At 41.0% G+C, this 14,007-nt stretch overlaps 1 protein-coding gene across 2 annotated transcripts in view; it reads left to right on the forward strand.

Moving 5' to 3' along the window:
* The first annotated feature begins 935 nt into the window (after positions 1-935).
* The window catches only part of ube2o (ubiquitin-conjugating enzyme E2O), a 76,536-nt gene continuing 63,464 nt past the window's right edge, over positions 936-14,007 (forward strand). The window contains exon 1 of one of the 2 annotated variants that reach the window (XM_039739153.1): positions 936-1,334. In XM_039739153.1, coding sequence (XP_039595087.1) covers positions 984-1,334 — 351 coding nt within the window. In that variant the 5' untranslated portion in view covers positions 936-983. The remainder of the gene's footprint in view (positions 1,335-14,007) is intronic. The other variant, XM_039739152.1, reaches the window with a different exon arrangement.

A 14,007-nucleotide genomic window follows, 5' to 3' on the forward strand; every position in this document is an offset into this window, starting at 1 on the left:
TTTCCTGACAAATTTCTTTGAACAAGAAGTGTGCCACATTTCAACAGAATTAGTCCACTAGGAGCCAGGTTGTTTCATGTGGACAGGCAAATTGGACAATGACAGTATATAGATGGTTGTGTAGTAGGTAGCGTGCTGCCTTATACTGTAGGTTCAATGTTCAGGGTTTAAATCCTAGGCCTGGATGTTATCTGTGTGGAATTTTTATGCTCTCCCAGTGTCTTTCCGAGTTTAGCTTACACATCCTTAAAGACATTCTGGTTTGGTCAATTGTTAATTTTAAATTGTCCCTCTGTGTATATGTTTAGACATTGTAATATAATGTTTCTCTGTTACTTATATATATAAATACATCTTATTCTAGGTCATAGAGTAAATCAGTTCTACCATGTGAAGCAGCAACCTTAAGGTCTGTAATTCAAAAGTAGTGCATTAATTAATAGATGTCTTTAAATTGTTCCTGGATGACTGAATGTATAAATGAGTGGGCCAGGCGAGGATGCGGCATTCCTTCCAGGGCTGGCTCCTGTCTTGCAGATTTAATTTCGAATCCCTGTGATCCAGTAATGGATGAATCAATGCATACATACAAACATACAAAAATGGATGGTTAGAGGGTCAAAAATTGCATGGAAAGTTTAGCGGCACTATTCTCCCCGATGATAAAACATGGTATCTCCCTTAATCGACATCAAGCTTAGACTGTAACATAAAACACACCTTTAAATGATCCCTCAGGACAAAGAACCGATAATAAGATCATTTGAAAGTGCGATTTAAATTACAGGTCCTGTAGACCGATCCAGCTGTCGGGATTAGCTTTTCAATACGTCAGGGACAACTGCAAGCACGAAGATGGAAAAGACCGACGTGGCTGGCAGAGGGCAGTCGTGTGCATAGCACGCTGCGTGATGACGTCACACACGGTCCCTAGTTACCGTATCCCTGCTCACTATTCGCCTCACTCCCTGACAACGGCAGCGATGGCGGATCCTGGAGTCGCTGCTGCAGTAGCATCCACCCCGAGCGGGGAACTCGTCAGTTTGCCGGGGGGCTCGCAGCGCCTTCTCTTTTCCCATGATTTGGTGTCGGGCCGGTACCGGGGCTCAGTTCGTTTCGGACTGGTGAGGCTGATCCACGGGGAGGAAGACTCAGATTCGGATTCCGATGCCGGCGGTGGAGCCCCAGGAAGCGGCGCCGGCGGTGGGGCAGGAGCCGGCAGCTCAGACACGGAGAGTGTGCCAAAGGACAGTCGGGCCCGGCCACTCGGCAGGGGGTACGTCCGAGTGCAGTGGTACCCCGAAGGCTGCAAACAGGACATTCGGGAAACCAAGGTGAAAGGAACCGCCGTGTGGGTGTGCTCTCCTGTAGGACGGGGCCGTAACAAAGCAGTGTGGCAGAGCCCCGGATGAACTAGAGGCCTTGCTTCTGGAAGCCGCGCGCCGGGGCCTGTAGTGAAAGTGCACGCGGGGTAGCAAAGGAATGTCGCTAGATATCCCCATCTGGTGCCCTAAACCCTGAGAAACAGCCAAACGAAGACCGCCGGAGTGCACTGTGGCGTCCGGCGAAACCTGAAGGGGCTGGACTTTCCCTGAAAGTCGAGGCGGGGCCGGGGCTGCGCAACCTGTCGGGATTGCTCGGTGCCCGAGATGACTCGAGCTCGGCAACAGGAGAACGTAGTCGCTGTAACTCAAAGGAGTGCATCATGTATCGTCACAATTGCAGTGGTAATGTTAGGGAGTTCAGCGAAATGAGAACGGGGCTGGGGGTGGCGGCGACGAGACGACCAGCTGTTCTAATGAAGCCTCGTACAATGGAGAATGGAGGACCGGTTTTGTGTAGCCAGGTGAAAGTGACATGAGATTCTCTCATCTCCCGAGCCCAGTTGTTCGTAGACAGCGCTGAAGAACATCAAATTGTAAATCTTGACGGGCCATTCCTTTTGGTTATCTAAAATTAGCTAGATTATACATTTTTGCCAGCGCGAAGTCGGATAAATTGAGCATTTATTGTATGACATTTTGTACAGTTTATAATCAGGCTGCAGTGGGAACACTCCCATTGAAGGTCAGCACTCGCAGAAAAAACTGACAGTTCCATCCTCTGTTGCTAGGACTTGTATGACAGAATTACAAGTGCAATTTTCCTCCCGATTGTTTTCTCTTTCCAATCTTTTGCCTGCTTTTGCAGAGTTTGATGCATCACAAAGGCCAGGAGAGTCAGTCGGCAGTTTCTCAGTGACAATTACTGAATTCATCCCACTGGCTTTCCTTGTGTAACATTAAACATGAAAGTCTACTGGATGAATGGAAAGTCCCACTGCACTCAATTTTGGCCGAGTCATTTATGGATCATTGTTCCTTGCAAATGAAAGCTGAATGGCAATCTGTATGCTTTGCTTCTTTGTGATCAGTTTCTGTTTGAAAACCTTGATGTCAAGCTATTGATTACTTTTTGATGTCTAATGTGTATTAATAGGGCACGTTGTTAACTGTGTTCGTGTTCTCATATCTTAACTGCTCAAATCAAATCCTATTTGTCACATATTTATACACCATACGGTATGTGGTGAAATGCTTAGATGCTGAACTCTCAAGATGCTACATTTAAAGAAAATAAATAGTAAATACCCAACTGCATAAAAATCAATGTGTACAATGGCAACATTATATTACAATTGTTCAAATATATAGTAAGTAAAAATTTCGAATTAGCATAGGCTGCCCTAATTTTGAATATTTATAAGAAATGTAATGATTTACGTCATGAAGTTGAAGTACATAGTAAACAAGGATAGTTGCATCAGATGTTTGAAATATTAAAATGAAATATTAAAAGTCTCAATTGTAATAGAACTTTGTCATTTTTCACTCCGATAGAGGTCTATACAGGGCTAGATCCCTAGCAGATGATACAAAATGACATCATATTCATAATCGTCTAAAATGGTACCTTCCAAGCTTGTGTTTGAAAATTAGATTTTTTTAATTTTCTGGGAGTGACTTTCAGAGGGTAGGACCACCAGTAAAGAATCAAATATCAAAAATATTCTCTTCGTGATCAGCAACCTCAAAATAGCATAAAACAATACTCCACATGCCTATATTACCACTCCTCAATTTTTTTGAAATTCTGTGTAAAAGAGTAGCTTTGACCCTTCATATTCCACTAGGGGGTGAACCCCTGGGGTCCGGTGATGATGTGTCAAGCTCAACTTCAAGACGTTCTGTTTGGATTTGTTAAGACATCTATCGCTTTACTCATTGTCATCAGCATGTGATATTCTGCAAGTAGTCTGGTCCAAAATTACCTAAAGATTGTTTTTAGGTAAGGTTTTATTAGCTAGCAATTTTTTTTTTGTGGTCAAGAGAGCTAAACATAGGTGGGAACCCCTGAAAGTTAATAACATTTTGCATAACTAAAAATCAAAATGAGTCAAATGGGTATATCATATGTGGGGATTTTCTCATATCGGAAGCAGTTTTCTAAGCATTCATATGTCATTTTTATTAACACAGTAGGTTAATATTGTAGAATTAACAATAAGTTATCATGTAGCTCTAGGCACTGTCCTAGTTTAGAATATGGATGGACTATAGACAGAAGCTCCGTCTCTCGGGTCTCTCTGAACTGGTCTTCAGGCAGCTGTAGTGTTTCACTGATCACAGCACAGAGGAAAAGCCATTGTTGGAGTAGGTGGTATGTTTGATAATTTTCTTTGCCCTCATCCAGCATCACTTGGTATAGATGTCCTGGAAGCTAGAGAGTGCACATCCAATGTTGCGTTCTTTTCAGCAGAGCCTTGTGGTCCTGCTGCATGCTGTTTCCAATCCAGGTTCCTGTAAGGATACTTTTTGATGGCGGATTTATAGAAATTCATTATTATATAGGAGGACAGCCTAAATTCCCTGAGCGGTTTGAGGTGGTAAAGGCCTTGTTGCCCCTCCTTTATCAAGGAGTCAAAGTGCTTGGTCCTCTGTGGTGTGGACACCAAGGTGTCTGAAACTGTCTACCAACTCCACCTGAGTGCTGCTAATACTGATGGGGTAGCAGTGACTCTACTGTTTTCTTGCAAAGTCCACAATTAGTTCTTTTGTCTTGTTGACATTCATGAGTAGAGTGTTGTCTTGAGACCGGTGTGACAGACTCTCCTGTTCATTCAGGGAAGTCTGCTGATTGTTGTTAGAGATCAGGACACCCCCAAACCCCCCTTGACAATGATGTTAAAATCATGGATTCAGAACACAGCCCTGTGGAGCTACTGTATTGAGGGTTGGGGACAAAGTGTGGCCACCCACTTGGGGGATTTTGAATCAGCTCTATAGCCAGTTGTGAGTTGATTTGCCAAACTACCAGCCTTATTGCAGAGGGCTTGATGCGTGCTACTTCTCTTATTATGAGCCGAAACAAAGATGAGTTAGCTTTCCGAATAGGTACTCCTCGGTGTAAATGTAGCTGCACTTATTGTGGCTCCTCCAGGGGACTGCTAATGAGTGATGTCAAAAACAAAGTGATGCATGTAGTAGGGCACAGCTGCTACCCAGATTGGTGTCAGAGGCCAGAACAGTGTGTCTAATTTTGATGGAAAGCCTATTACGACAATGATGGGTGGCAGTTTGATTCTTTCCTGATAGGTAGTGCAGTATGTCACTAGTTGTGCAACAAGCTCTGCTTATCTGCTGCGGATGTTGCATCTACTCTCCTCAAGTATGCCGCTGTGGGGCCACTGGAGATCAGTTGTGACACTGTGTCAGTAATCTCCATCCATTTTGTTTCTGCTGACATTCATATGGAAGAGAGAACATTCTGCAGTGATCCTGAAGCCTAGTTTTTGTAGGGTGTTTTCATAATGGTTTCATTTTTTTGTAGGATATGAATGTATCAGTTCCAGAATTTTTTTTTTTTTTTGCTGATGTCATTGTTGTTGTTGTACCTCTTTGTGTTCGGCATCTGTGAGCCGGATGCCTTTTCTGTGGTGTGCTTCTCTCCTGTGAACTCCGCCTGACCTAACAATAGGTCCTGCATAATTTTTCCTGACATGTGCCTGTTCACACTGCAGCATATGCGGGCCTCTTCATCAAGCGGCCTGCATATATTGATCAGAATCCCTGGGCACTCCTTGTGGGTCCTCGTTACTATAGAAATGCAGCAAGCAGCTAGAGTGAGGCGCATTAAATAGATCATATAAGCATCACACGGAGGTTCCTTGTGATGGGAGCAACCTACTGCAGGCGGCCGTCTTAATGAGAGCCCCTTCAAGCCTCTGATTCCTGTCCAGTTCGTGGAGTTTTACTGCAGTCTGTTCTGTGGGTTATATTTGCCGGCACAAGTAACTTATGTTGTAGCTGCGATGGAACAAGAAAATAGTGTATTGCACCAAATTCTTCCTTTTTAATTTTTTTTTCAGAATTTCTACTATGTTTTTTTTGTATAATTTCTGCAGGTTGACTTTTTGGTAAAAGGGCGGGGCAGCAATCTGTTTATTTTAATTTGTATAGTGTCTGTTATATAGGGAAGAATACTAAGTGAACAAAGCCATTTGACGGGGGAGCCATGCCATGCCATGCCATTTCAGATTAGTTATTAGTGTAAACCTGATAAATATATCATGTGAAAGTCATACACAGTGAATGTACCTAAAGCTTTACATTTTCATTTAATATTAGTTATTTAAGAAATACTTAGAATTTGATCAATTTTATTAATCTTGCAAAGTAATTTCAAAAGAGTGAATGGTGGTTGCTGGTGACCTCTCCAACTTCTAATTTAGCATAATTCTTCTCAAACACAAATATTTAACCCACAATGCCATTAATTCCCAAAAAAGTCAATGAATTTTTCATTTTCATTTACATTCGAAACTCACCTACACTGAAAAAAGTAAAACATTGATGTTGTTCGTTCAATGTAAGTTTTCTCTTTCAAGCAGCTTAAGGTTGGTCATTTAGTGTCGTAGTTTGACATATTTGGTTTCAGATCTCAATCAAAGTAAAAAAATTTGTTTGTACCAAAGTAAGTTATGGTGGAGGGAATAAATATAAAAATCTTATTTCAGTTAACCTAATTTTTTAGGTTGTTCGTGTGCTGTGTTTGAAGGGCCGTTTGTATATTCTTCTGGTCGAACTTTCCAGCGTGATGGCTTTCCAACTGCTAAAAAAGAAGAACAAGTTAAAAAATAGATTAACTTCTGTATAAAACAAGTGAATTGCACCCAATCACTCTAAATGATTTGCCTCAACTTAAAGATTGTGGGATCAATAAGCTAAAAAGAATTATATTGGTTCAGATTGATTTTCCCCTTGGGATTAATAAAGTATCTATCTATCTATCTATCTATCATATAGTGCTTTTATAACCTATCTATCTATCTATCTATCTATCTATCTATCTATCTATCTATCTATCTATCTATCTATCTATCTATCTATCTATCTATCTATCTATTAAGTGTGAATCATTACCAAACTTTTTTCAGTGTACAAACATTTCTATAAAAATATTTAAGAAATATGACTGCATTTGAAATAGGAATGAGCGCAAATAATAATATTAAAAAAAAAAAAAGGATTGTGAGAACAAAAAAATAATAATACTTTGAATTGGAACATTTCTTCATAATGGATCAGTGTTGCAGGGATGGCCTTTGGCTTTGCTGACCCAATATTGGAATATTCACTTTAGACGCTAAATGAATTGGGGAAACTCTTTGCTGTAAATCTTACAGAGAATGTCAGCCTCCATATATTAATTGCCTTCTTCATCTTGACTCCAAGAATCCCAAGGTATTTCTGTTACTGTTCTGGACCAAACAAAAAATACTGCCGGATCTTTTGGTCATATCCAGCCTATAAAAGCAACACTGTGTTAAGCAGGCTTACTAAATCCAGTGGTGATGATGTTTCTGTGTTAGTAGAGAAGCATAAACTGATACTGAGAACCCTTGTTTATGTTCTAATGATTTATGATAATGGACAATATTTCACTGTCAGGAATGGAAAAAAATATCCTTTGAAAACATGGTAGCACAGAATCAAAGTTTTGCAGAGGCCAATAGAAAATTAGTGTTTTGTTAAAAAGTCTACCCTACCAATTTTCAGTGCATGATACTGATGGGTTACACCAATTAACATTTGATTTATCAGTTTACTGCCTAAAATGGGCATAAACTGACTTAGAAAAGTGAAGTGTTCTGCTGATCCATAATATTCTGGCAGGTTACCTTGTTTAAGTGGCATAAAAACAGATCGAAGCTTATAACAAACAAGCATGCAGTGAAAGTGGCTGGCATGTCTGCTTCTGCTTCATTAAGGCGAGGCAGCTCAAACTGTGACTGGAATAACTGACTTCATGACAGGGGAGTTGAACTCCCAAAGATCGCACTTCAGGTTCTGTTCTGTCTGTTCCTAAATATTTGTTTTTCTAGCCGACAAATACGCAACTGCCCAGCTCAGGAAAACAAATTTTGGTTGGAAAGAAATATTCAGATAATCTACTCTGTAATATAAAATGAGAAAATCCATTGCAGAAATGAATTTGTGAACATTATTTTTATAAATGTAATGGTGTTGGGGAATTATATTAGGATGTCGTCTAGCTCAGTTGGTTTCAGGACTTGGTCCTGGGGACCACTGTGGCTGCAGGCTTTTTTTCCCAACCAGATTCATAATCGATGATTATAACTAATCTCATTTAATTTAATTAGCTTGTCTTTTTTCTCTCTTCTCTTATTCTGCATTCAGATAATCACAGCAGTAAGATTTTTACATTTATAAGACAGTAAGAAATATTTCTATTTTTGCATTATGCTTAACTCACTTTTGTTATTTTTGTACCATTTTGATCACTTTTCTGTGTAGTTTGCATCCTTCGTTGTACGTATCTTAATAATGATAATTAAAACCAAGCAGATCAGACACCCAGGCTAACAACACTGAATGATGAAAGACTGCAATTACTTCTGCATCAGACCCGCTAATCTTCTTCTATAATACGCTACCGTGGCTGTTCGTTTGTCTGTCCAGGATTTTAAATCACTTGTAGCTCGCAAACAGTTTCACCTATTGACCTGAAATTTGGTGCACATATACTACGTGACGTCTACTGTCCGCTTTTGGGGTGATGATTATAATTACGCTTTTTATTTTTATTATATTGTAGAATCAACTCTCGGCAGTGCGCAGCAAGGCGGCCGCCCAGCCGTGCGGCGCATGCGTGCGTGCGTGCATCGTTCTCATATCCCTACCACCTTTGCCATCACTTCCCCTACCTCTTCATATCTTGAATCACTCTTGAGGCAGATTGTGGCGCTTAAGTAAAAAATCAAGAAAAACATACTAAGTAATTGCAACACAAAAACTAACTTAATCAGTTTTAACGTGAAAAGATGCCGACAAAAGAAGAGAAGTAGCGGGCTGCAAGGGTGGAGAAAAGAAGAGCTGCTGAGGAAGCAGCAAGCACATCAACCTCTGAGCAAACGAATGCTAAACGTACAGAGAAAGAGGATGAAAATTAGGAATGCTCACGTCAAGTGTATTCAACGTGCAGTGTGCCGTTACTGGTTAGTAAATAATAGATTAAATAATCAGAATACCTGGAAAAGTAGAATGAAAATCAGGATGACAGTGTTGCTGAAAAATCAAACTACGTTATCCTCATATGACTGCATTTTAATAAAAAATTATCAAACTTAATTCTGTTTAGTTTCTGTATTGATCTTAAAACAGAGAAACTGGTTGGGACAACATCCTGCAGTCACATTGAGTCCCCATGACCAAGTTTGGGAACTAGTGCCCTAGCCCAGGGGTCCTCAATCACGGTCCTGGAGAGCCGCAGTGGCTGCAGGTTTTTGCTCCAATGCAGTTGCTTAACAAAAAGCACTTATTGTTAAAGTAACACTTCTGCTTCACTTTAGTGATTTTGAGCCCTTATTGCTCAATTTTGTCTTAAACAGCTATTTTAATTGCTCCTTATTATCAATAACATGCAAATGACAAGAGAGAGCAGCATTTCTCCATTTAGCTTATTTACGTTTACTCCTGTGTGTATTTATCTGCACTATTGGGTTTAATTAAATACTTGGAAGAAAAATGAAGAGAAAAAAGTGAAGGACTGAGAATTACTCGTCCATTTGAGCCTTCAAATCATTTGCATGATAGAAAGGGAAAGAAAATCTAGGATATGAGAATGACCTGACATAGCATAGAATTTAATTTCATAGCCTGTTAGTGTTTTATTGGCAAGAATTGCTTTCTAATTAAGCAACCAGGTTAGAACAAAAACCTGCAGCCACTGCGGCTCTCCAGGACTGGGATTGAGGACCCCTGCCCTAGCCTAATACATCATCATTATAGGTGTACTTTTGTAAAGGGAAAAAACGTCAGCATTTGATAACATACTGCACGGGGCAAAGTTTCAATGTGGGATTGCAGTACCCAGCTTTCAACGAAAGGGAATGGAGTCTCGAGTTTAGTGAACACGTATTAAATTTATATAATTTAAAAAGTTGGAGCTTTGGACCATTTTTCAGGAACAAATGGGTGGTCTTGTATATAAATGTCTACACCTGAAAGTGTGTGTGTCTGTCCGGCCTGGAAGTGAGAGGTGGAGTCGGGGTAAGAGCTTCGCCTTCGAGGAAACGGAAAACTCGCTTAGCCGCTTATAACACAAGTGAGGCCAGCACGTCAGCAAAATGAAACCTCAGAAGAAAGACAAAGTCGCTTAACCGCTAACATCGGCAAAACGGTATCCCTTTTACTTTTCCTCCCGCAGCTAATGCACAAGTGATGTGAGCACGTCGGCAAATCAAATCCTCCTAGGAGAGAGATGCCCAGAGTAGTTCCTTTCAATTACCTCACACCTCTACATTTCAGTTTATTTTCTGACGATTTCAATAGTTTCTAGGACCCTGGGCTTACACGGCTAGTAGATTTATAAATGTATAGGTAGAAATGGAAGTACAGCTTGAACATTCCTAAATCAAAATTCCAAAATCCGAGCCTTTTTGAGCGTTGACATGAGACTACAAATGGAATAACGTATGAATGTTTGTTATGTGTGCTGAGAGCGGATTGCAAGTGGTGAAAATAAACATAACCTGTTGTAAGCGAAAAACCTTTCTGTAACATCCATCCATCCATTTTCTAACCTGCTGAATCCGAACAGGGTCACGGGGGTCTGCTGGAGCCAATCCCAGCCAACACAGGGCACAAGGCAGGAACCAATCCTGGGCAGGGTGCCAACCCACCGCAGGACACACACACAAACACACCCACACACCAGGCACACACTAGGGCCAATTTAGAATCACCAATCCACCTAACCTGCATGTCTTTGGATTGTGGGAGGAAACCGGAGCGCCCGGAGGAAACCCACGCAGACACGGGGAGAACATGCAAACTCCACGCAGGGAGGACCTGGGAAGTGAACCCGGGTCTCCTAACTGCGAGGCAGCAGCGCTACCACTGCGCCACCGTGCCGCTTTCTGTAACATGATTCTGCATTTGCATTTGAAAACCTCTCTGAACTAGTGGTAATAATGAATAATACGTTGTCACCGGTGCTGTGCGTGCTGTCTTTTGTTCAGTTACGCCGACAGTGTGGGAGTTGATGTATGGTTGAAAGAATTGGCAGCTATATTGATGAAAATATCAATTATAAAATATGCATTTGAAGTAAACATTATGTCACATCCCTTTAAAAGGAGGCGGAAAGGACAGCAGTTAAGAGGGTTGATAATGAAGAGCCACAGGAGATACAAATTTCAGTACTCAAAATGCCCAAATTAATAAATGTGCCTTAATGACACCAGAAGGAACATGGACAAAGCTTCTCGGCACCCACCTGCTGACTGCGTGTCTGAACAAATAACTAAAGGAAGTTAAGATTAATGCCTAATTTAAAATGCAAACATGCCATGCCAGCATATAGCTGCAGTACTTTAACATGCAGTACGGTATATCCATAGACCACAATGCTTATCTAAGCTCTATTTGCTGCTGTTGTGCCATATATAATAGTTCCCTTGAAAGTAGTTTTCTAGTATTTGTACACATATTTATCCATTCAGTATTTTTATGTGAACATTTGTCCTGTAAAATTACATTTTTCCAAAGTCAAAATAAACCATTTTCTGTAGATACTTAACTGGGGAAGAAAAACTCCAAGGCAGTCAATGCGGCATAGTGGTTAAGGTTTAAAAAGAAAAAGAAAAAAACACAGTGTAACCAGTTGCATCTGTCAAATGTTATAACTCACTTTGGATAAAAGTGTCAGCCAAACGAGTGGTAATACTTGGAGCCATATAGCTGCAGTGGTCAATGTGTGTGTCTGTCTGTCTCATCTGTCGCCAATGTACAAATTAATTGTTAAGCTTCAGTTACCTTGTGCAAGAATGGATAATGGCTGTTTTGGCTTTTTATTTTTTCACAGCATGAAGTCTTTTGCTCTCTCAGAAATCCATCCATCCATCCACCCATTTTCCAACCCGCTGAATCCGAACACAGGGTCACGGGGTCTGCTGGAGCCAATCCCAGCCAACACAGGGCACAAGGCAGGAACCAATCCCGGGCAGGGTGCCAACCCACCACAGGACACACACAAACACACCCACACAATTCACCTAACCTGCATGTCTTTGGACTGTGGGAGGAAGCCCGCGCAGACACGGGGAGAACATGCGAACCCGGGTGTCCTAACTGCGTGGCAGCAGTGCTACCACTGCGCCACCATGCCGCTCTCAGAAATCCTGGTGGTTTAAAAGCATAGACAGGAGGGTGGATTTTTCAGGAAGATGCAAATATTCCAATTTCCAAAATCCTAAGTAATTTCTGGTCCCAGGAAGTCATATAAACATGTTAATAATACAAACATTTACGTTCCAAGGTACAATTGTTGGTTTATTAAGTGAAGTTATAAAAGCTAAGTACAGTTTGTTTTTGTATTTCATGTACTGTCTGAACTGATGAATGTCATTTTTTTTACTTGTGTGTAAAATACAGTTTTATCATTTCTTTAGGAGATGGGGGGGATACGATTAGAATCAGACTCCTATGAAAGAAATTCTCCATTAGGCAAACACTCATCTAAGTTAATCTAGTGTGGTATATGTGACCCTAAATTTCTCTTGAATATCTGTTTTCTCTTCAATATGTTATGCATGCGTTCCTTCCATTTTTAGAATAGAAATGGAAGGCATTCTTTGTTAAATCTATGGCTGCAAGAAATTGTCTACAAAAACTAGTAAAACACTACATAACAGCAACAGCTAGCCACTGTTAACAGATATCTTATGTAACGTTTTAATCACCTTTACCCAACTGAAGGTCCAATGGGGCTGGTACCCGTCGGCCAGCAGCACTGGGCATGAGACCGGTCACAAACCTGGACAGGAGCCCATCCATCACAGGACTCACTCACCTATATGGCCATGCTCTTAAAGGGACAAACTTGCAATTTTCAGTGAACCTATTCCACAGGTCCTTTGGGATGTTGGAGGAAAACCCATGCAGACTGGGGATAGCAACATGCGGACAACAACCTGATGCAGAATTCAAATCCTGGATTTGTTGACTTCTGGATACTCTGGTTTTCCTTCCTCATCCCTGATATTAGGTAAACAGCGATTCCAAATTGACCCCAGTGTGAGCTTTCTTCATGTTTGGGCATTGCAATGCAATGGAGTGATGCCCTCTCTAGTGCTGTTTCCTGCCTTGTGCCTGATGTTGCTGGGACAGGCTCGGCCCCCAGTGACCTTGTGTTGGTTTGAGCAGGGTTGGCAACAATAATAAGTGATTAGAAAAGGTGTGGGGGTGTCTGTACAGTGGAATATGTCTGTATTTGTCACCACATTTTGTTATTTTGGTACTTGCATATCCAAGTCCATCAGAACTGCTGCAGCAAATCCAGTACCAGAGTTGATCTTTTAAGTCACAGGAAAAAATGATCTAAAGATGAAAGTTGCAAGCATATTCTTATGAAAATCCTGTATACTGGCACAATACTATCAAAGACTGTCCGTCCAACTCCAGTTGACAAGAGTGCTTTAAGGCTGATTCATTCTGAATGTAGATTAATTAAAGAGAAAGCAAGAAATCACAGCTGAAATTGCTCTTCACATTTCACTTCTGATAATATTGCCAATTAAGATAAAAGCAAACTAGGCTCATCTTGGTATGACCTGTGCAAGGTTCATCCATTGTCCAACCCGCTATATCCTAACTACAGGGTCACGGGGGTCTGCTGGAGCCAATCCTAGCCAACACAGGGTGCAAGGCAGGAAACAAACCCTGGGCATGGCGCAGTGCAAGGTTCAAAAAGTTTATAAAAAAAAAAAAAGTAGGAGAAATTTACCCCTTGAATATTTAAACTGGAAATTTTTATCAGTATTGTTAAGTGAGTAGCACTCATCACATTTTGCTTGTGCATGAAAGTGTAAGAATTTAGTGTAAAAATAGTGGAGGTACATTTACGTAGCACACAGCCATTTAAACACAGACTTGGAGATATTCAGACTGTATTTTATATATAAAATATTCTGGTGTTTTAAGATGCCTTATATTTGTAAAAACAAAGCCTCACGCAGAGCTAAATTTAGACAACATACCTGTATATGTTACCTGCCAAGATTAGGACCGTCTCAAGGGGACAGAGTTGTAGTGGGCGAGTGACATGAAGAAAAACAAAAAAATAGCCAACATAAAAATGCTTAACATAATAATAAGGGACAGGGACCAAATGCTACACTGGGTACAGAAACAAAAAGGGAAAGGGAAGAATGCAAATGTGTCACTTAAAGGGTCTTTTGAAACATTCTGAAAACTAGGAGCAAAGACAAAAAGGACATACAGGGTGACCCAGCAAGGGTGCTAATGAGACCCCTGAAGGTACTGCTAGGATTAGCAACACGTTTGTCACCTCAATGCTATTCCTGCCAATCCACATAAGAATCCTGCATCATTTGTCCCATGACAGATCGTGTCCCTGCAAACGCCATTCCTGACTTGGGGCCCT

The sequence above is a fragment of the Polypterus senegalus genome, chromosome 17, assembly GCF_016835505.1.
Source record: "Polypterus senegalus isolate Bchr_013 chromosome 17, ASM1683550v1, whole genome shotgun sequence".
NCBI classification, from domain to species: domain Eukaryota; kingdom Metazoa; phylum Chordata; class Cladistia; order Polypteriformes; family Polypteridae; genus Polypterus; species Polypterus senegalus.